Source organism: Haliotis asinina, chromosome 3 (genome assembly GCF_037392515.1).
Source record: "Haliotis asinina isolate JCU_RB_2024 chromosome 3, JCU_Hal_asi_v2, whole genome shotgun sequence".
Taxonomy (NCBI): Eukaryota; Metazoa; Mollusca; class Gastropoda; order Lepetellida; family Haliotidae; genus Haliotis; species Haliotis asinina.
This window is the reverse complement of record NC_090282.1, coordinates 11,482,582-11,504,233: the sequence shown is the minus strand read 5'-3', so window position 1 is coordinate 11,504,233 and position 21,652 is coordinate 11,482,582. Positions and strand designations below refer to the sequence as shown.

General features: G+C 41.5%; 3 protein-coding genes across 3 annotated transcripts; 1 reads left to right on the top strand and 2 right to left on the bottom strand.

Annotated features, from left to right (window-relative positions):
- Positions 1-2,675: 2,675 nt before the first annotated feature.
- Positions 2,676-9,746, bottom strand: LOC137279220 (glutamate receptor 4-like). The gene is made up of 5 exons (XM_067811720.1): positions 9,667-9,746; positions 8,195-8,249; positions 6,137-6,316; positions 5,435-5,774; positions 2,676-4,447 (listed from the first exon to the last, which is right to left on the bottom strand). The coding sequence occupies exons 2-5, from the start codon at positions 8,228-8,230 to the stop codon at positions 3,738-3,740; spliced, it is 1,266 nt and encodes a 421-aa protein (XP_067667821.1). The 5' UTR covers positions 8,231-8,249; positions 9,667-9,746; the 3' UTR covers positions 2,676-3,737.
- An 8,009-nt stretch (positions 9,747-17,755) lies between these two features.
- LOC137277391 (uncharacterized) lies at positions 17,756-19,021 on the bottom strand. Its single transcript, XM_067809097.1, has one exon. The coding sequence runs from the start codon at positions 19,019-19,021 to the stop codon at positions 17,756-17,758; it is 1,266 nt and encodes a 421-aa protein (XP_067665198.1).
- LOC137277390 (calphotin-like) lies at positions 19,020-20,090 on the top strand. The gene has a single exon (XM_067809096.1). It carries the CDS (start codon positions 19,020-19,022, stop codon positions 20,088-20,090), a length of 1,071 nt encoding a protein of 356 aa, XP_067665197.1.
- Positions 20,091-21,652: the final 1,562 nt, after the last annotated feature.

Sequence of the window (21,652 nt, the reverse complement as noted above, 5' to 3'; positions counted from 1 at the left end):
ATGGAAGTGCAATATTGGTGAAGATATGTTTACCAACCTTCACGATACCCATGAAAATCTGGGTTAGGATTCTTCACCAACCCGTGTTTGTCATAAGAGGCGACTAATGGGATCGGGTGGTCAAGTTCGCTCCTTGTTTGACACATGTCATGGTATCCCAGTTACAGGGATCGAGGCTCGTGCTGTTGATCACTGTCTTGTTTATTTACAGACCACAGCCATATAACTCGGATATTGCTGAGTGCGGCGTTAAAGAAAACGTCCATGCAGGTATTGATATTACAATAATTGTACCCAACAATTGGGACCCTCCACATGAAAGATGTCTGAAACAAAAATCATTAACGAGTCTGTCACGTTCGGGTACCCACAAATCAAGACAAACAATAAGACCTCTCATGTCCCACTTCAATATATGATCTCCCATAACCAGACAATAAATATACTTTCGATTCTTCAAATCTCTCCTCCGGACAGGGACTTTACTCTATGCTAAGTAACAACCTTGACAGGAATAAACAGATATCCACAGCTTCACATATTTCAGCCAACTAAATTCGATTTAAAAAAAACCCCAAACAGTATCGTTATTTGTCACTATCAGCATATTAGTTCGAGCTTTCCAAATAATCATCGTAAATGCAGATGTCTCGCATGGGAACACAAAAGCAAATAATAGTTTTTACTGCCATTATATCAAACATGCGTTTGCATCCGTCCGCATTACGTGCTCTTGGACAAGTGGAATACTAGTTGTAAATTCTAACAAACATTGTTTAGTTCTGGTCATGCTCTCTACAAAATGTCAAACAAGAGCGTGCGTGTGTGTATGTGTGCCTGTTGTCATGCCGTATATATAAAGTCTATTCCTTAGCTTGTAGGCACACATTTATTCAACTCTAGAACAGTAACCACAACTATAATTTGATTGACGCTTATTTGATGAATACAAACACGCTTGCTGCTCAGCTGTCGATTGAAGTGAAGGTCAAGATTCCAGTACCAAACACCAATGTGTCACAGATGCGTCAAACTCGGAAGACACACGTTTGCCGATGCATTAAAAACCTGAACAGAATCTACACCATAGCCTTTATACAGTTTCCAGGCATTTGACTATTTCACTGCATGTTCCTCTCGACCCAGCTTCAAAGACGGATAGTATTATACATTGTGTTACATTTCATATTTGTAATCGAACTCAGGCGATCGTCGTGACAAGTGAACACTTGAACCATTTGGCAATCCATTGCCGACTGTATGAGGTCTATTGTTACAGGACATGCCCTTGCTGTGTGTATATCGTCATGCCCCATATTCTCGTTCTTGGCTCTTGCTATCAATCACTAGACCACCCAGATTCAACCATTTACGCCACAACAAAGGTAAATCATAACAAAGACATTTGTTTGCTTCTTGACAACTGTTTAGAGAGTTGCATTTGAATACTGTGTGCTGAATCATCACAAGTCTCTCCAATCCAAATGTTCCTCCTGTGACCAGGAAAGCTATTCTCGAAACGTTCAGAGTCCCACGAACCTCTTAGACTTATTCTTAACATATTACTACGGTCAAAGTTCAGGATTTTAAGGGCCACGGATATTTCGAGAATAGGTGACCGGGATAACGTGTGATGTGAGCAACAAACATCAACCCTGTCTCCTAATTTCAATTTTAGTGCATAACATTGAGAAGGCCGATCTGTATGTATCTTAAACAGATTCAAACTGCTATTTTCTGAATATATATTCTATTATAAAAGACTTTTTTTTCGGATTGGATATCTGTGTGGTTTGGGATGAATGTGTTCAGAATTTTGCTAGTGGACAGCATTTGTTGTTTGACAATTGTTTTCGTCACCCACTCATGCTTCCAGATATCAGCTTGTCGTTCCCTGTGGCGCTGTACCGGACATACATTCACGTGGTCATGTGATAGGACTCCCAGAACGCTACTCAAATACCAACCCCATTACAGTGTTGTAATGATCACGACTTCCAACTAAGGTCACGTTGTGGAACACTTATTTGTGGCCTGTTTAACTTGACTGAAAGGTTAACTCGTGTCTGAGTTTACATTTGTCACCTGCCTCTAGACCTTTACATCTGTCACCTGCCTGCAGACTAACAACTAGTATCTGAATGAACATATTTTACAGAATAAAATACAATTCATAATATAAAATATAAAATATAAAATATAAAATATAAAATATAAAATATAAAATATAAAATATAAAATATAAAATATAAAATGAAAAGGATCCCTGATACTTTCTCCTGAAACTGGAGATCTAGACTTGCATGGGCTTTCTTGGAGATGCTTATTCCAGAGTGTTTGTGACAGACTAACCTACTGTTGCAGTTACTATTGTTACTATAATCACTGGAAACACAGTGCTGGAAAAGCAGTATCTCACAAATAATGTTACGATATAATGCATAGTTTGTGTCCACATTCTGACTGTGGTGCATACAATTCAGCAGTTTGATATGTTACAGTCAGATTGTAAAGGTCATTTGGTGAAATGCGTAAGAGGGTCAGTCATACCATTTTGTGATTTCATTTCAGCAGTTTGATGTATGAACTTGTTCAAGCAACACGCGTGTTAAGGAGAGTGAGAACTGATCATTGTTGGTGTCCGCGCTTGCTTAAAATGAAAACCAGGACTGTGATTATTGTCATTATATATTCTGCTCCATCTCGAACATTTCAAACAAAACACCAATACAATAATTGAACCCGAATTGGGTTCAGTATACACCTGTGTACCAAAACTGTTTGTCAGCGATACATAAGACGTCTAAATAAGGGGACAACGTACCGGTAGGAACTTTATCAGTATCTTCAGGGTGGACAACCCGATAACATGGAAGCCTTAGATGCTTCCCACAATTGAAAACGTCTATAGTTCCGCCAAACCAAGGATGAGAGGATCTAACATTAGATTCAAACCAAACATCACACTGGTAGTTAGAACGGCTACATAAAATGAAATGAACTGTAAAGGCGGTCACGTTGTGATTTTTGGAAGGGTATGGCGGCAGAAGCTCCACTGTCTGAGTTTCTTGAAGACGATCTCGCCCATCCAGACTACAACAGCCAGAATGTCACCCACCAACAGGAGAGGAACGGTGCTGCAAATATCCGATACGTAACTTGTAAAGCTAAGATGTTTGGTCCTTTTGAAATATCTCGAGGAAAGCAGAGCCACTCTCCCACCAGATTTTCTGCAGCTTGTACAGTGTGCCATCTTCTCTCCATTTGAACAATGCATCTTCCATAATGTTAGGTTTCAACCCAGTATCATCCCGGCACGACTAACGAAATTTTATCTGGGCCAGTTCTGGAATGCTGGCCCACAGTCACAGGGTTACGGTATTCTGTAATGCGACTTCCGGCGTTTTAGACAAACTGGCTACCTGGCTACAAGTGTACACAACTAAACTGTAAATCTAACTCAAAGTTTAACGATGTAAATGAAGTTAGAAAAACATGCCGCCACCTTCTAACTGAACACTACATCATAGAGTCAATGCTGGAATCGTGAAACACACGTCAGTCAAAGTAAATGGGGTGTACAAGTTTCCAAATATGAATAAGTCTAAGATAACATACAGACTGTGTCAACTGTCAGCACAACTGAACTTGAGATGGCTACACAGAGTGAAGAGAAATGTAACGAGGTACACATGCATTCAATGCATATATGCATTATAAAAACCCTTGAAAAAATCCTACTGTCTGAGTTTCTTGAAGACGATTTCACCCAACATGACTACAACAGCCAGAATGGCACCCACCAGCAGCAGTAAGAACGGTGCAGCAACTCTCCGAAGCGTAACTTGTGTGGCCCCGAAAGTTGAATCCTGTCTTTTCTGGACATCTGGAGGAACACAGCGCCCCGCTTTCCACCATCTCTCCTGCAGCATGTGTATTGTGCCATCTTCTCTCAATGTGATCAAAGCATCATCGATTGTTTCCTTGAGACCGGACCCTTTATTTGTGAAAAGACCCAGTGCCTGACTGAAATGACCTTTGCCATACATCATAACATCGCACTGTCGCTCAGTAATATACTCAGCTCTCAATGACTCCATAATCATTACAAAGTGTCCATGACTACGTCTTACTCTTTCAATTCCCTCTGCAGTACTGTTTACAAACGAGTTCCGCATCTCAACGTAGTCAGCCACACTATGGTAGATGTCTACTTTACTCGTCTTGAAAGTTTGAAAAGAACTCCCGTAGCGCACCATTCCAATTTGAATTTCACTACCATCAACAATGTCCTCAAGATCTTCAAAAGGCAGTGATGGCATCCCTACTTCGGCCGACATGAAGGACACAGTTGATCCGATGTAGGCCACCATGGTTAAGAAGATGAAAATGAACCAGGACACAGCCAACACCCGCCCTGCCAGAGACCGGGGAGTTTCTCGATAACCTGCAACACATCATAAACGTCTAGTGTTATGAGTGTGTATTTTCTGGAAATTGTATTATTAATTAAGTAATAATTACTGTGGGTCACATTTCGCATCATAAATGTTTAGTAATTTCCATACTTTGTCAGCAGGCTTTAAGGTAGCTCTGTAGAGTCCCTCCCCTCCCACTCCACCTTTGAATATGTGTTTTGATTAACTCTTGACTTCATGGAGGCTGGTCGAGAAAATTCTACGTTGATTGCGATGCTCGTATGTGCTCGAATATTCACGAATCGGTGACTGTGTACATAAAGGCTGGTTGGTGTGTTGAGACGGGACTCACACACACAGATTAACTGGAGTACATATACCTGCCAGCCTCTCCCTCAACGCTCGACCTTCATAACCGCTGCATGTCCGCTCGCCGTGTTACATTCGGTAAAATGTTTCTCATTCTCACACAAAGACTTCGGTGAGTTGACATTATATTTGTGACCCATTACTTTAGATTTGACTCAGTTACATTGTACATGAAACCTCTCTTGTGAATTTTTGTATGTTGGTCTTGTTTGCTGAATACAAATTATTGAAAATTTCAGATTTCTCAGTGTTATATTTTGCTGGTTCTGAGGGGCTTTCTTACAGCTTTTGTCATGGCAAATTATTCACCGTAAAACTAGAAACAAAGAGATTACAAACATTGCTATAACTAGCAGCACGTATACCGTCCAGTTAATATCATACACACACACACACACACACACACACACACACACACACACATATATATATATAGTATGTATGTAGTATGTATGTGTGTGTGTGTGTGTGTGTGTGTGTGTGTGTGTGTGTGTGTGTGTGTGTGTGTGTATATACTACGTGCTCCCCTACCAGTGATCAGATTATTGTGGAATATATTTTGTTTAACCAATCCAAATTGGAATATGGATTGTAAGAGAAACGTTTGGAATGTGATATGCATTTGTTGAACTGATTCACGTTTTTACCTTGCAGTGTGATAGTGCTGAACACAAACATGAAACTCTCTCTCAGACCAAAACTGTGTCTCGCCCCTCTGGGATCTTTATCCGATGCCACTTGTCTCCATTCAAATGGATTGAATCGACCGATGATGATGAACAGGATTGCCACGACGAGAAGCGCCAACAGAATAGACAACCAAATTTCCGTCGAGAATGGTTGCAGCATAAAGTCAAGTCCAGGTTCATATCGTCTAGGCGTTTTCACCAGAAGACGTAGCGTCTGAGTTAGGTATGGCTTTGAGAAGTCCACAACTCGTTCTCTTTCTCTGGTAACGGTGACGTCTCCTAGACCTATGCTTGCCTCCTGGTTAAGGAACCGTAAAATATCTTAATTCTTGACTATTTTAACCAGATGACTTTGTTGCCAGATACATTTTGTAAACGTGAGAGTATACTGGTGAACGTTTATAGCTGTTAGAAACTAGAATTACTGATGGTCACATTAGGTCGATGGTGCATTGGTTATTTGTTTCCAGAGAAATTATCTTAAAATTGTTTTTGATATTCGTTTTAGGTATTGCAAATTTTCAATGTGTTTGGCTGAGTGTATTAAAGCATGTTATTAGTGAAATTATATAAATATGAAATCGGCACACAAAGACAAAACAATCTGCCCAAAGCGTGTATTCCAGACAAAATACAGGAAGAAACGTTTAGTATACATACCCTTCGTACCACCTCCCCGATCATGCCACTCCACTGTCCATTGCTGTAAGATCCGTATTTGCCGTCCTTAGAGAGCCGGATGTTGTATTTGAAGCCCACCAACTCGGCGACTTTGTCGAGTAGATCAACGAGGAATCCTTTATAGCCCTCGCCATCTTTCTTCATGACGTAGGGATCGGACTGGAATATATAGACACGTTGCTATGATACGAAGATAGATGGTTGAATACGTGTTTTACTCCTATTGTTCATGTCACGAGTTGCATGTGAGTGATGATGGGTTTCGTTCGTTGGTGATATCGCATAGAATCTTAATCATCCTGAACCAATGATTCCATCACTGAGTTGGTCACTGAGTTGTTTAAACGCTGTTTTGAACAACATCTCTGATCTATCACTGATTGGGGCTGAATGGTCTCTTTTCAGAGTGGTTAACTCAACAGCCAATCCCATGAACACAAACGTGACGACACATCACAGAATTATAAACATTGCCAACCTAGTATTCGAGCAATAATTCTTTACAGCTGTAAAAATTGATTCCTTCTTTGATTGGCATTCTAGACGTTGAGGAGACGAGGAATGAATAATTCCCTTTAGGTATACGCAACTTATTTATTCTGTAGGGGATGTTACTGAAATGCATGAAACATTTAATGTAAAGGGCAGCTGGTGTGAACAGTATTTTAGTTTTGGATGGTGGAGTAGTTGCGTGATTACAGTCTTCACGCCGAACACCCGGGTTCGATCCTCCAGAAGGGTACAATGTGTGAAACCAGAAAATTCTCATCGTTAAGGGTACGTCTCTACTACGTTTTTGCACAACTCTCGCCTGTACGGAATACTGATAAATCAGAGGACCCACAAAACAGGGTCTCTCCTTGTCACTATATGTATTCTGCCGGCTGTCAGACACGTCCTGCGAAACGTTAGGTCGTTATTTCCTATACACGAGGACAAATTAATCTCAATATTTTCTAGATCCTTTCATATACTTCATAACAGAGACAAAATACCAGAATCCTTGGTAAAATCAGAGATAATTGTAGGATTCCGACTTTACTGTTAACACGTGGGAATAAAACTCAATGTGACGAGTGAACGCTTTACCCACTAGACTACCTTGAGCGTATCCTGTCTTACCGGTGGCAACCGTTGCAAACATGTTCAAACAACATCCCCAGCTGAATTCCGTAACCATCAATTCAAGCATTTTAAAAGTACGGTGAAGACCATGGTAGCAAAACAACCGGGCAAAACAAAGAATACATCTGGCAACTGACTTTGCTGAGACCAGCGTCCGAAACACCTCAAACGTTAGGTTAAAACTCTGACACACTTGCCAAATACATCATCGATCGCATTTTAGCGAGCATTAAACATGGATTGGCAGTTCATATTACGGTAAAATGATGTCAGTTTTAAAAAGTTAACAACTTTTAAAGGGGTGATGATGAAAATCTTATCATACTCTTCAAACAAAGTAGGGAAATCGTACTTTCAATGTACGATTGTCGAATTTGGGAGACATATGGGATTGAATCAATATTGATACAATAATAATTGATGTTTTGAGAATGCATCACCACATGGATTTCATTCAAAGCAAAGCTGTTCATTCAGTTATCCCCCTTGTTAGGTGCCTGGAATATGACTTGAAAATTTCAGGTTTGCAATTTTCCGTCAGTAGTGTGTGATTTGACCTAATACCCTGACCATGCACAGATGTAAGACAATTATGGGAAAAACTGTCTACAGTGACTTATGGACCTGCCTGAAAAACTTCAAGATTCATAATGACTCCCCATGCACGTGTAGAAGGCTCTCACGTTGTGAACCTACTTCCCATGCATTGTGTTTGCGTGTTGTGATAATATGATGATACACAAGCTGAATGTCATTGTAACCTTCTTCAATGAGTTTTCTTTCTACAAAGTTCTTTCTTCAAAGCTCTGGTTCCCCTATCTTTTGGAAGAGTATACAAGACCACTTAAGTTTAATCATGTTGCAATGAGGTTTCAACTTGTCCATTATCAAAAGACACTTCCAGTAACTTACTAGTATCGAGGTGACGGTGTAGGTTGGGGCTGACATTGTGGGTTGTCGACTTATACTGAAAAAGAATAAATGTGAAACAATTTAGATCGGAAATGGAATTGTTAATTCACCTGGCAAAACCTTAGTCCCGAGTGTGCTTTCTATGTATTATTTGAGTTTGAGGTGGAACACAGAATCTCTCAACTTATAAACATCTGAGGAACACGGAAACCCGACCCTTTTTATCAACATTTTATTCACCATCAGGACTAGCGATCCAGCTATAGCATGCTTTGTGAATTAAAGTCAAATTCATGATCTCTAATTCTATTGGTGCTTAAGCCAGACAGTATTTGCATTATAAGCATCGATCGACAAAACAGAAACATCCGATCTATTTAGTAGCCTCTTCTCACACGGACTGCGTGGTTGGAACATATCTGTGTACCGGAAAGTCGACAGATGACAATGCCATATGGCTATAAAAACAAAGAAACTGTAGACATTGTCTGAGGTAAATCGTATTCTGTCAAATGATGCTTAAAATGTTATTGCTCGAAACCTGTTCATTAATTTCTCTGTAGAAAAGTTTAAGTTTAAGGTGGACGCATATGTATGTAATGATGAAGACTAAACCATCAGTCAACCTTCATCAATGCTGTCACACACCTCCAGCTTACCATGAGCTCATCAAAAACTCCCATGGTCTGTGTCCATTTGTTTACCTGCTTGCTCATACAACTGACTTCCCCTGCTGTGACGGTTCCTGCATGTCCTATACCTATTGTGACCTTAATACGTCTGCCCACTCTATCATATAACTGCCCAAATCCAAGAAGTTGGATGCGTCTTGTCATAGAGCCATCACAAGATATCTTTCAATATAGCATTGATCCTTTAAAATGCACTGAGGTGGAAGTCTAGCCCTAGGAGATGCTATTGACACATTTTATAACTGACAGCCCTCGACATGAACTGAATTTACAGTTGTCCTTTGACACCCACACTGGAAGTGCAATATTGGTGAAGGCAACCTTCATGATATCCATGAGAATCCGGGATAGATTTGGTCTTCACGAACCCATGCTTGTCGTAAGAGGCAACTAGAAGGATCGGGTGGTCAGGCTCGCATACATTGTTATCGCAGTTATATAGGTAGCTGTTCAAAGATTGTGCTGACTGTATTGTTTGGTCAAGACTCGATTATTTAGAGACTGAGGCTGGAATATTGCTGAACGAGGCATTAAACAAACAAACAAACAAACAAATAAACAAAAAAAAACCCCAAACAAACAAAACTTCCAAGCAAGTATTGATATTACAGTAATATTACTCACTATTTGGTACCCTTAACATGAATGACGTCTGAACGTGAATGATGGGAGTAAGGGACCAGGTAATTTAGAGAGAACCCGCGTCTCAGACAGTAGAATTACACGTGTCCCACTTCAATATATGTTTCATAACCTTATATAAACAATAAATAAACTTACCCCTATATCTTTCTGTTCTTCAAATTTCTCCTCCGCGCACTGACCGCTCTCAGTGGTAAGGAACACTCTTGACATGAATCAACATAGCTCGATAGCTCCACATATTTCAGCCAATCATGTCCCGGGCTGATGTAAATTAATGTTGTTATGTGTTACCATCAGCTGATACTACATAATCGTTTGACCTTTCCGAATAAACCATCTAAAATTCCCGGATGGAATCACTCAAGCATATAATACTTTTCCTGCAATCATATCAAACACGTGGCAGAAAATGTGAGCTCTAGCCGTCAAACCTGGTCAACCCTTCAACATTTTAGTCCATAACCTGTTGAAGTCCAATCAGAAAGACATTTTTGAAATTGGATATATAATTTGGCAGAATATCCAAAAAAGCGTATGTTTTAGATTGACAATTGTTTTTGTTACCCCCTCACGTACATTCACGTCCTTCCAAATATCAGCTGGTCGTCCCCTTTGTCGCTGTACTTGACATACATACACTGAGTCATTAGATAGGACCCACACAGGGTTGTGGAAATATCACTTCCATTATAATACGGTAATGATCACGCCTTCCAAATGAGGTCATGTTGTGGAACATGTATTTGTGGGCTGCAGTTAGATCGAATGTTAGTAGTTGTGTCTGTCGTATTTACATCCGTCACCTGCCTATTGTACTTAAAGTTACGATTCGACTTGTAAAGCAGTATTTGAAAAATACCATTACATTTTAAAACCGTAATATGGATAGTTTATGTCCACATTAAATGCGATGTGTTTAATTCAGCAATTTGGTAGGTAGACGTGTTCAGCCAATAGGCGTGTAATTGCCCTTCTTTGAGGAGAGAAAGGACTTGCCATTGTTGGTGCCCTTGCTTGTTCTAAATGGGAACCAGGACAGTGATTTTTGTCACAATATATTCTGGTCGATCCATAACAGATACAATCAAACATCGGTACAATTATGTGAGAAGCTGACTAAGGAAAGTGTTCCTCAGTGATATATAGGAAGCCTAAATAAAGCGTCAACACACTCACAGGAACTGTATCAACATGATCAGGTAGGGACGCCCGATGAAGCCTTAGGTGCTTAAAGCTTTGGCGAAACAAGTGAAAACAGGTAGGGTTCAGACAAACGATTGATAACGTTATCCAAAACATCTGCTTCAAACACACCGTCATTCTGGCACGACTAGAGAAACTTTATTGGGTCATTTCGGGTATGCAGACCCACAGTCTCAGGGTTCCGGTATTCGCGGTAAATTATAGGTCTTGAACAACCCATGCTTGCCACAAACTATGCTTGTCGTATTGGGCGACTAACGAGATTGGGTGGTCAGACTCACTGACTTGTTTGACACATGTCACTTTCTTAAGCATCTTCTATCACTTTAAACTTCATGGCCAGTCACAAACATCACCCGCCGTAATCTACACCACCGAATTGAACATATTTCACAAAGAGGAAAAATATTAATTAGGTTAGAAGCAAACATGTAGTCACCTTCTACCTGAACATAAATGTTTGTCTCATGACATATTTCATGAGACAATGCGATGCTAACCGCCAGACTTGAATCGTGAAGCTCACGTTAAATGTATATATAGGGTGTACACATATTTAAATGTGAATATCTCCGATAACATTTTGACACTGTCAACAGTCAACGCAACTAGTTCTTAAGATTTTATTTAGATCGCAACTCAAAGTGAAGTGAAATGCAAAGGAATGTGGTGTCTCTGAAACGCCACCCAAATCATGAGCGCATTCCCAAAAAGCCGGAGTTTCCAGAAGACGATTTCGCCCAACAAGACTACAACAGCAAGAAAAGCACCCACCACCAGCAGCCGGAACGGTGCTGCAAGCCTCCAGAATCGAAACTCGTACAGCCCTGATGGTTGTTTGTTTTTTTGTTCTCAACAGGCCCACGGTGCCCCGCTTTCCATCATTTCCTCTTCAACATGAGTATTGTGCCATCTTCTCTCAGTGTGAGCAATGCATCATCGATTTTCGCCTTGAAACCTTTATTTCTGAAAAGAGCCAAGCCCTGACTGACATGGTTTTTTCCATAAACCATAATATTGCATGGTGGTCGCTCGGCACAATATTCAGCTGTCCACGACTCCATAATCATTACAAAGTTTCCATGACAACGTCTTACTACTTCAATTCCTTCTTCTCATTACTGGCGTTCATCGCCGTGATATTGCTGAAATACTGCTAAAGGTGGCGTAAGAAAATGATTCAGTGTAGTTAGTGAGTTCTGAGGTTCACAGAAACCCGATACTGTTATCTGTCATCAATGAGGACCACCCAACGATAACATGTTTTGTAACTAGACATCAAGACACGCAATATTCAATATGTGTCCAAACTCGTACTTTCTCTCTATACCTCGATTTGAAAATGCATGCTTTCTAATTCTATTATTGTTTCTAATTTTATCATTGTTTGTATTTTAAAACGACTGGCCAGAGAATCCAAGGACTGACGTAAAAAGCATCGATGAATTATGAATCGGTTTAAATGTGAAATAGGTATTAAGCGCCGAAGTGGAAATCTATTGTCAGACAGTTCATTAGTGATTCCCAAAAGTCCTGGGCCTTTTGTTGTTTATGCTATTGACATTATCTGTCGAGACCTTTTCAACATTATATCAACTTCGTGTTATTAACAGGCGTCTTCCATACTGTATTAAAGTACCTAATACCATTCAGGTGCACAAACAAACACAAACCTAAAACTGTGTTTTCACTCTGCTGTCCTGCATGTACAACCTTGAAAATAGATGTTTTTGTTAATAACCATATGCGGATCCATTTCTGAAAGGTCTGACCTTATTGCATGTACAATGGTGAAGTGATGACAGATTTTTGAATTTGTGTGAAACATTTGTGATCCCCTACCCTGTCAGTACCCAGACCGTCCCAGTCATCTTACCCTACAAGGCCCACTTACCCTACAAGGCCCAGTGGATGACAACGGACACAAATCACCTTGACACCCCTATAGCCGCGGTCACGTAGGACATTTACGCCTGTTATAGAACCCACTGATTAAAAACAAAAGACTCCCCATGTACTTACAATCAGAAGTTTTCCATCTTGTCAGGCAACTTAGTATATCAGAATGTAAGCCAACCAAACGAGGAGTGAAAGCAGGAAAACCGAAACAGTGACCAATTACAATAGTTAATGGGTGTTTGCTATGACAACCCTGTTAGAGTACATCCACGGAATGTACCTACATATTTTGATAGGCATTCTCGAAGTCGAGTAGATGAAGAATGAGGACTATGATTTATGGATATACAACTTCTTTTATTTAATGCGACGTTTTGACATAGATACTATTGTCGTTGTCAAGCAAATGGTGACATGGAACACACCTTCCACAGACATGGAGCACAGTGGTGTAGTGGTTAGCAAAAGACCCGGGTTCGAATCCCGGTTGAGATACGAAAAATGTGTGACGTTGGTCTCATACAGTGTTTTGCACTCAGTCCACCCAGTTGTTTAAAAGGGGTACCTGAGAAGTAGATGTCTGAACCTGTGCGGTCGCGCTTAATCGCAGCTTGGAAGTACAATTCCGTTCTGGTAATAGTGTAGCATCAGAGAACAACATCGAGTTGGATTCTAGGTTAAAAAAATAGCATTATTATCATTACTTATATTATTTTATCTTTCATGCGAACGACACACAGTACAATCGGTTTAAGCCAATTGTGTTAGCATTAAATGTCACTAATTTGCGAGTCTAGCCCTAGGAAGCATGATTAACTTACATCATTACTTACTTACAACCCTCGACCATTAGTCGACCGCACTCATATTTAGTTATATGAACGCTTACAAACCGTTTCCATTGTTTTACAACATGTTTCGCGCCCATAACATACTGTAGGTATAGCCATACTATCGAATGCCATGTTGATATGCAGATTAATCCACTTAATACGAAATGTTAGAACTCGCCTTTACCCACAATAGTCAACCAAACACCAAATGCGTATAGTGTGATACTGCTTGAAGTTACTGGCCACAATAGCCAAGCAAAGACAGTGCCGAAATGCAATAAATGAACTTACATTATTAACGTTCGGTCATTCAAACTTCTCCTCCAGGCACAGACCGTACTCTGAGCTGGTAACAACCTTGACACGAATTTCAGCCAATCTTGTTCTGGGTTGTTTGTATCTTTTAAGTTGAATGCCTTTCTGATCTTTCGTTTTTCTGCACCGGCTTGCTGTACAATTATGCATATAGTCTGCAGTACACTTATGCATATAGTTTAAGTAGTAGACATTAATTTGGACAAAATGAATATTCTCTGTGTAACTAAAGGTAATGGATGTATAGTGCATGTTCCCGCTGAAATGGGGTTGATCGGTACCACTCAGAGGGACTACTTGAAATGGTGTATCTATTGTAGAATAACATCAGGTGTTTGGACTATGGCAGACTTCTGTGAAGTTCAGCGTTTTCTTGAAATCGGCTGTGAAGAAGGGGTACCCATCGCCCAAAATGTGATGAAAAACGAAAAACGAAATTCCTGTTAGACACGCCAGTAAAGACAACGCAAAAAATAATAAAACTTATCTTTTAAAAAAAATAGCGAAAACGAAATCGCTAGGTAAGACTATGATGGGATGACAAGAGACGCGTGTCAGTTCATTTATCATTATTATCTGCTTTTAATATTAATGGCTGGTTTTGAACTGTTATGTAATGTCAACATCTTGTGCTTTATGTAATGGTTTATGCTTACAGACAAAATACGAGGGTTGGCTGAAAAGTTTTCAGCCTGAGTGGTTTTTCCCCACCAGGTAGAGACAGGTGTTTGTCACCAATGAGGACAATCATTTAGTGAATCATAGACACAAGAACTACAAACGTACTAATAGTTTTATCTCAACTACAGCTCTTTTGGTAAACCTACCCTCTGAAATCATCAGAAATGGACAAAACTGAATACAGGGCAGTCACCAAGTACTTGCAAAAGAAAGGGATGTCCCCAACACAGATACATGCTGACATGGGGATAAAGCTCCTTCATTTTCCACAGTAAAGAAGTGGGCTGCAGAATTTAAGCGTGGCAGACAAAGCCTTGATGATAACCAACGCTCAGGAAGGCCTTCAACAGCAACCACTCCAGAAAACATCACGCGAGTGCTCGATATGTTGATGGATGATCGACGATTGACTACTCGACATATTGCTAGTGTAGTGGGCATCTCTCATGAGAGGGTTGAGCATATTATCACCAACGAATTAGGAATGACTAAAGTTTCTGCCAGATGGGTGCCAAAGCTCTTGACAGCAGAACAGAAACGTGTCAGGTTCCAGACGTCCCTTGACAATTTGCGTCGTTTTGAAGCAGATCCCAATGACTTTGTGGCACGATTTGTAACCATGGATGAGACCTGGATACATAACTTTCAACCAGAAACACAACTACAGTCAAAACAGTGGAAGCATCCTGATTCACCAGCTCCAAAGAAAGCCAAGTCTGTTCCTTCAGCTGGAAAGGTGATGGCATCAGTCTTTTGGGATTCTAGGGGTATTCTGCTCTTTGATTATCTTGAAAAAGGTCAAACTATCAACGGCAGATACTATGCTGATCTACTGAACCAGTTGCGAGAAGCAATCAAAGCCAAACGATGAGGGATGATCGCTAAAGGTGTCCTCTTCCACCAAGACAATGCGCCTGTTCACAAATCGGTGGTGGCCATGTCAACAATCCGCGATTGTGGCTTTGAACTCATTGACCATCCTCCCTATATATAAAGCACACCCCGGTGTAACACCCAGAAAATCACATCTAGGGATCAAGGTGATCACTGAAAACATGTTTGAAAAAGCTAAAATTTGGGAGATCGGCTCCGCACGAGATGACATCATCAAGGTGATGTTTCCATGGAAACCCCAACAAATATAATTCATATTTGTGTTTAACCCCCTGAAGGCACACCAAGGGATCATACTTGACATGTGTATAATGTTTGGTTAAACTATCACAGATAGTTTAGGATATGTGCTTCGGACAAAGTATGGTGGACGCACGGATGGGCGTACGGACGGATAAAAGAACAATTTATCATGCATTTCTTTCTCAAAACTCTTTACATACATTTTCAAACTTTCAAGTTTAGGCACTTTAACTGTAGGATTTTCAAAATGTCTATAAAAGTGAGACTGCGTTCTGCAGGTGTACTCAATTTATTGGGATAAATGGGCACCCGATCCTGTTAGTATCTTCTTACGACAAGCATAGTCACCTTTTATGGCAAGAATGGGTTGCTGAAGGCCTATTCTACCCCGGACCTTGATGGGTCACCACCCTCCTCAACAACACATGGACGCAACAATTGTAACCTGCGGTATGTTTGGACAAAGTACTCTATGAGTACAGCTGGTATGGACAAGTAAGCAAAAGTGAGAGGGTGAGTTTAGTTTTACGTCAGCAATATTCCAACAATATGGAGGCCCAGTGATCAGCAGCATGAGCATCACAAATGGGTTGCGACAACATGTGTCACCCAAATCCAAAACCATGACCGATAGACGCCTCTTACGACAAGCATAGCTGTCGACTGAAAGTCGATTTTGACCCTCAACTAAACGATCTTGACACAAATGGCGGACGATAGCAAGCATCGACCTATGAGAGGACTTGCTTTGATCACATACCCTTCATGCAGCCTTATCGTCCTTGCTATCGTCCGCCATTTGTGTCATGAGAGTTTAGTTGAGGGTCAAAATCGGCTTTCAGTCGACTTGTAGAAATAACAATAAAGAACGTGTTTGCGTTAAGAGCGGTGATCGATAGGTCTATCACCCATGACTGAATCAGTTGGCAGCCCATACAACATATAATAGTTCAACCTTTCCGGTTGAGTCATCTGAAATGTTGATGGAATCACAGCTGGTAAGCAAGTGTAACCAAACTATTCCGACTGTGTTCATGTCGTGAACAGTATGTCTAACGTTTCACTCATACACACCCTGGGATATCTGCCCTATCATGAAGTTGATCCGTGTATGTATGTATGTGCGCGCGCGTTTTTGTGTAGACGTTCTTGCCGGACTCATGCCGCTTGTATAGGTTACTTTTCATCCGTGGACACACATATACTCCACTATAAGACAGTACTCAGAACAGTACTCAGAACCGTGAAGCACTTTGACGAATGTGCTACCCGCTGGCAATTGCATGATGATCGGGTTGTTTCTGGGTATACTCTGGGTGAGTGTTTATCAACATGACCCACAGATTGATTCTTTGCTCATGCTATTCATCACTAGTTTGCATTCCATCTTTAGATCATTTACGAATTACACCACGTAAAAGGTAAATCACGACAAAGACAATGTTTTTCTTCGGGAATCACTTGGATATATTTCTTTGTGGGTATGACAAAGATATATAGATATAGACTTTGAGGGTCTACTTTTATTATCATTCGATTTGCAATAAAACAACATGTCAGTCATTTGAAAGTGAGTGATATTCCAGCAAACAGTACAGCGGGGGACACCGGGAATGAGCTTCACACATTTCACCGATATGGGGAATCGAACCTGGTACCCATCCGACCTTTGACAATAATCCATATTATTACATTCAACAGCTGTAAGATGACAAATAAATTTAAATATAGCATCAATAGTATGAAAACTCCATAACTCCATTACCATTCAAATTCAACACGTTAAAAAATCAAAATCAAAACAAAATGCAACATAGAAAGAAGGAAAAAGAAAACACTTCATCACTAAAATAGCACATTATGTTGTGGATAATTAAGCATTATCATCAAAAGTAGAACACTATAAAGATAAATCTGCAGGTGGACGTTAACCCTTAGTAATGGCAATACCCCGCCTCATGGTTCTTTTCTCTCATATGAATTCATGAGATGTTTGACCAATTAATGTGTATATGTGATCGTTTATGCAAAAATAAAATCGGTATTGTTAGAGTAATCTATGTTAGTGTTGAAAATATGGATGCTGTCCTAGGTGGGGTTGCACCAGTCGAAGATCGTCCCGTCGATCCTGAACGGAAGCAGATGCTGTTGATCCACTAACTTCCTGGGTTTGTGGTAGTTGGGAATAGGGATGCCGTAGTCATTGTGGCACTGCTTCCAGATGTGCCCCCTGTTGTCATGGTAGCACTGCTTCCAGATGTACCTCCTGTTGTCATTGTTGCACTGCTTCCTGATGTGCCTCCTGTTGTCATTGTTGCACTGCTTCCAGATGTGCCCCCTGTTGTCATGGTAGCACTGCTTCCAGATGCACCTCCTGTTGTCATTGTTGCACTGCTTCCTGATGTGCCTCCTGTTGTCATTGTTGCACTGCTTCCTGATGTGCCTCCTGTTGTCATGGTAGCACTGCTTCCTGATGTGCCCCCTGTTGTCATGGTAGCACTGCTTCCAGATGTACCTCCTGTTGTCATTGTTGCACTGCTTCCTGATGTGCCTCCTGTTGTCATTGTTGCACTGCTTCCTGATGTGCCCCCTGTTGTTATTGTAGCACTGCTTCCAGATGTGCCTGGTGTTATGGTAGCACTGCTTCCAGATGTACCTTCTGTTGTCATTGTTGCACTGCTTCCTGATGTGCCTCCTGTTGTCATTGTTGCACTGCTTCCTGATGTGCCCCCTGTTGTCATGGTAGCACTGCTTCCAGATGTGCCCCCTGTTGTCATGGTAGCACTGCTTCCAGATGTGCCTCCTGTTGTCATTGTTGCACTGCTTCCTGATGTGCCTCCTGTTGCTATTGTAGCACTGCTTCCAGATGTACCTTCTGTTGTCATGGTAGCACTGCTTCCAGATGTACCTCCTGTTGTCATTGTTGCACTGCTCCCTGATGTGCCCCCTGTTGTTATTGTAGCACTGCTTCCAGATGTGCCTGGTGTTATGGTAGCACTGCTTCCAGATGTACCTCCTGTTGTCATTGTTGCACTGCTTCCTGATGTGCCCCCTGTTGTCGTGGTAGCACTGCTTCCAGATGTACCTCCTGTTGTCATTGTAGCACTGCTTCCAGATGTGCCCCCTGTTGTCAGTGTAACACTGCTTCCAGACGTACCTCCAGTTGTCATGGTAGCACTGCTTCCAGATGTGCCTCCTGTTGTCAGTGTAGCACTGCTTCCAGATGTGCCTGGTGTTGTCATGGTAGCGCTAGTTCCTGATGTGCCCCCTGTTGTCAGTGTAGCACTGCTTCCTGATGTGCCCCCTGTTGTCATGGTAGCACTGCTTCCTGATGTGCCTCCAGTTGTCACGGTAGCACTGCTTCCTGATGTGCCTCCAGTTGTCACGGTAGCGCTCGTTCCTGATGTGCCTCCTGTCGTCATGGTGACAGTGCTTCCTGATGTGCCTCCAGTTGTCATGGTAGCACTGCTTCCAGATGTGCCTCCTGTTGTCAGCGTGACACTGCTTCCAGATGTGCCCCCTGTTGTCACGGTAGCGCCTGTTGCTGATGTGCCTCCTGTTGTCAGTGTAGCACTGCTTCCAGATGTGCCTGCTGTCATCAGTGTAGCACTGCTTCCAGATGTGCCCCCTGCTGTCATGGTAGCGCTAGTTCCTGATGTGCCTGCTGTCGTCAGTGTAGCACTGCTTTCAGATGTGCCCCCTGTTGTCATGGTAGCACTGCTTCCAAATGTGCCTCCTGTTGTCATGGTAGCGCTAGTTCCTGATGTGCCTCCTGTCGTCAGTGTAGCACTGCTTCCAGATGTGCCTGCTGTCGTCAGTGTAGCACTGCTTCCAGATGTGCGTCCTGTCGTCAGTGTAGCACTGCTTCCTGATGTGCCCCCTGTTGTCATGGTAGCGCTAGTTCCTGATGTGCCTGCTGTCGTCAGTGTAGCACTGCTTCCAGATGTGCCTGCTGTCGTCAGTGTAGCACTGCTTCCAGATGTGCCTCCTGTTGTCATGGTAACGCTAGTTCCTGATGTGCCTGCTGTCGTCATGGTAGCACTGCTTCCAGATGTGCCTCCTGTTGTCATGGTAGCGCTAGTTCCTGATGTGCCTCCTGTCGTCGTGGTAGCACTGCTTCCAGATGTGCCTGCTGTCGTCAGTGTAGCACTGCTTCCAGATGTGCCTCCTGTTGTCATGGTAACGCTAGTTCCTGATGTGCCTGCTGTCGTCATGGTAGCACTGCTTCCAGATGTGCCTCCTGTTGTCATGGTAGCGCTAGTTCCTGATGTGCCTCCTGTCGTCGTGGTAGCACTACTTCCTGATGTCCCCACTGATGTGACTGTAGATGCAGTGACGGATGCTGCTGTTATGCTTGAACCTGTGCTATCAGTGACTAAAGGTTTACAGGTGGCACAGCAGAGCTGGTCGGCCAGGGTTTGGTTGACACAGAAGAAGGTTTGGCATGCTATATCTGGATCATCACCCGCCGGACAGTTTTCTGTGAAGTAAACAGATGTATATTTGTGAAAAATGTTCCAGACTAAGAAAACATCCCTAAAAACAATTTATAGCCACCAATTATCGACTGGGTGTAACTGAGGATGATAAGACATCACATGTACATGAGTGCACATTTGTTAACATTCGTTTAGATGAAAGACACATGATTCTGTCGTCGTAAGTTACTTTTGACTCAAGGGCATATAGCACAGTAGATGCAGTGGATAGTCCCTTTCCAGGTTCTATTCGGCTTAAAGTTTATTGACTGCACGAGTATGATAAATGAGGTCCTTCAGTAAGTCTTGTCTGTTTTGGAGGGCCCCCTTTAAATGGCATTTTAGTTTTTGATGCTGTTTTAAAGTCCACATTTTGAAATGGCTTCTGGACATCATTGTACAGCATTACTGGTAAGACACATGATCCACCACCGCCATTAGACGGCCAAATCATCCAACACTACTGATAAAGAACATGGTCCAGCACCATCCGATTAGATGACGTAATCATCCAACATTACCGGTAAAGAACATCGTCCATCACCACCATTAAATGATCTAATAATGCATTACTACTGGTAAAGACGTTCCCCATCACTACTGTTAGATGAGATAATCATCCGGCACTACTAGTAAAGAATATGGTCCTCCACCGCCATTAAATGACCTAATCATCTAACGTTATTTGTAAAGAAGTTCCCCACCACCAGCACTCGATGACCTAATCATCCGACGCTACTGGTAAAGAGCATGGTCCACCACTGATATTCGCTGACATATTCATCGAGGCCTTCACATGTTTAGATTTTTAAGGGGAGAAATTGTATTCCCCGGCCTAACTGATTTTGCAAAGACTGACGCACCAGTAAAGAGCAGAGTAAAGAGTTCCCTCCAAACCTAGTGCTGATGTGTTGTCAGTGAGATGGATATATCAGATGTCTGAAGGTGTTACGTGCTTATGAGACAAAAACAAAACAAAGACAAACAAAATAAACCCCTCAAACAAACAAAAGAAAACAAAAACAAAACAAAACAGAAAAAGACACACACACACCCAAAAAAAATAAATAAACATAAAAACAAAAAAACCCCGAAAAAACCCAAACAAAAAAAAGCACACACACACACACACACACACACACACACACACACACACACACACACACACACACACACACACACACACACACACACACACACACACACACACACACACACACACAGATACACACAAAATGACAACAACGCAAAAACATGAACGTCAGTCAGAAAATAAATTTTATTACGCTTGATATGTTTTTACAAATTGAAATGACTGTGATTCGACAAATTAATCACCAGAATGCCGAAACAGAATTACAATTTTATCGCAGATTTCTTATATAAACGTAGTGGAAGGTATGGCATGGTACCACTTAGAACATCTGTTCATAAGAGCATAGTGACACGTAACATTTATATGATTTACTGATATTTAAGCAGAACAAACCCCCTCTTATGAAGATAAAATATGGTTGTCATAAGGTGAGTTTCTAATTCCCTCATACTATTTGGTAAAGATAAACAATACCAGAC

Bases quoted from the DNA above. Each gene is read 5' to 3' on its own strand.
- LOC137277391 (XM_067809097.1), bottom strand. From the start codon at position 19,021: ATGACGACAGGAGGCACATCAGGAACGAGCGCTACCGTGACAACTGGA.
- LOC137277390 (XM_067809096.1), top strand. From the start codon at position 19,020: ATGGTGACAGTGCTTCCTGATGTGCCTCCAGTTGTCATGGTAGCACTG.
- LOC137279220 (XM_067811720.1), bottom strand. From the start codon at position 8,230: ATGTCAGCCCCAACCTACACCGTCACCTCGATACTA. The intron at 6,317-8,194 runs GTAAGTTACTGG...TATATATTCCAG, and splicing joins ACACCGTCACCTCGATACTA to TCCGATCCCTACGTCATGAA. The intron at 4,448-5,434 runs GTAAAAACGTGA...GATGTGTTGCAG, and splicing joins CAGCACTATCACACTGCAAG to GTTATCGAGAAACTCCCCGG.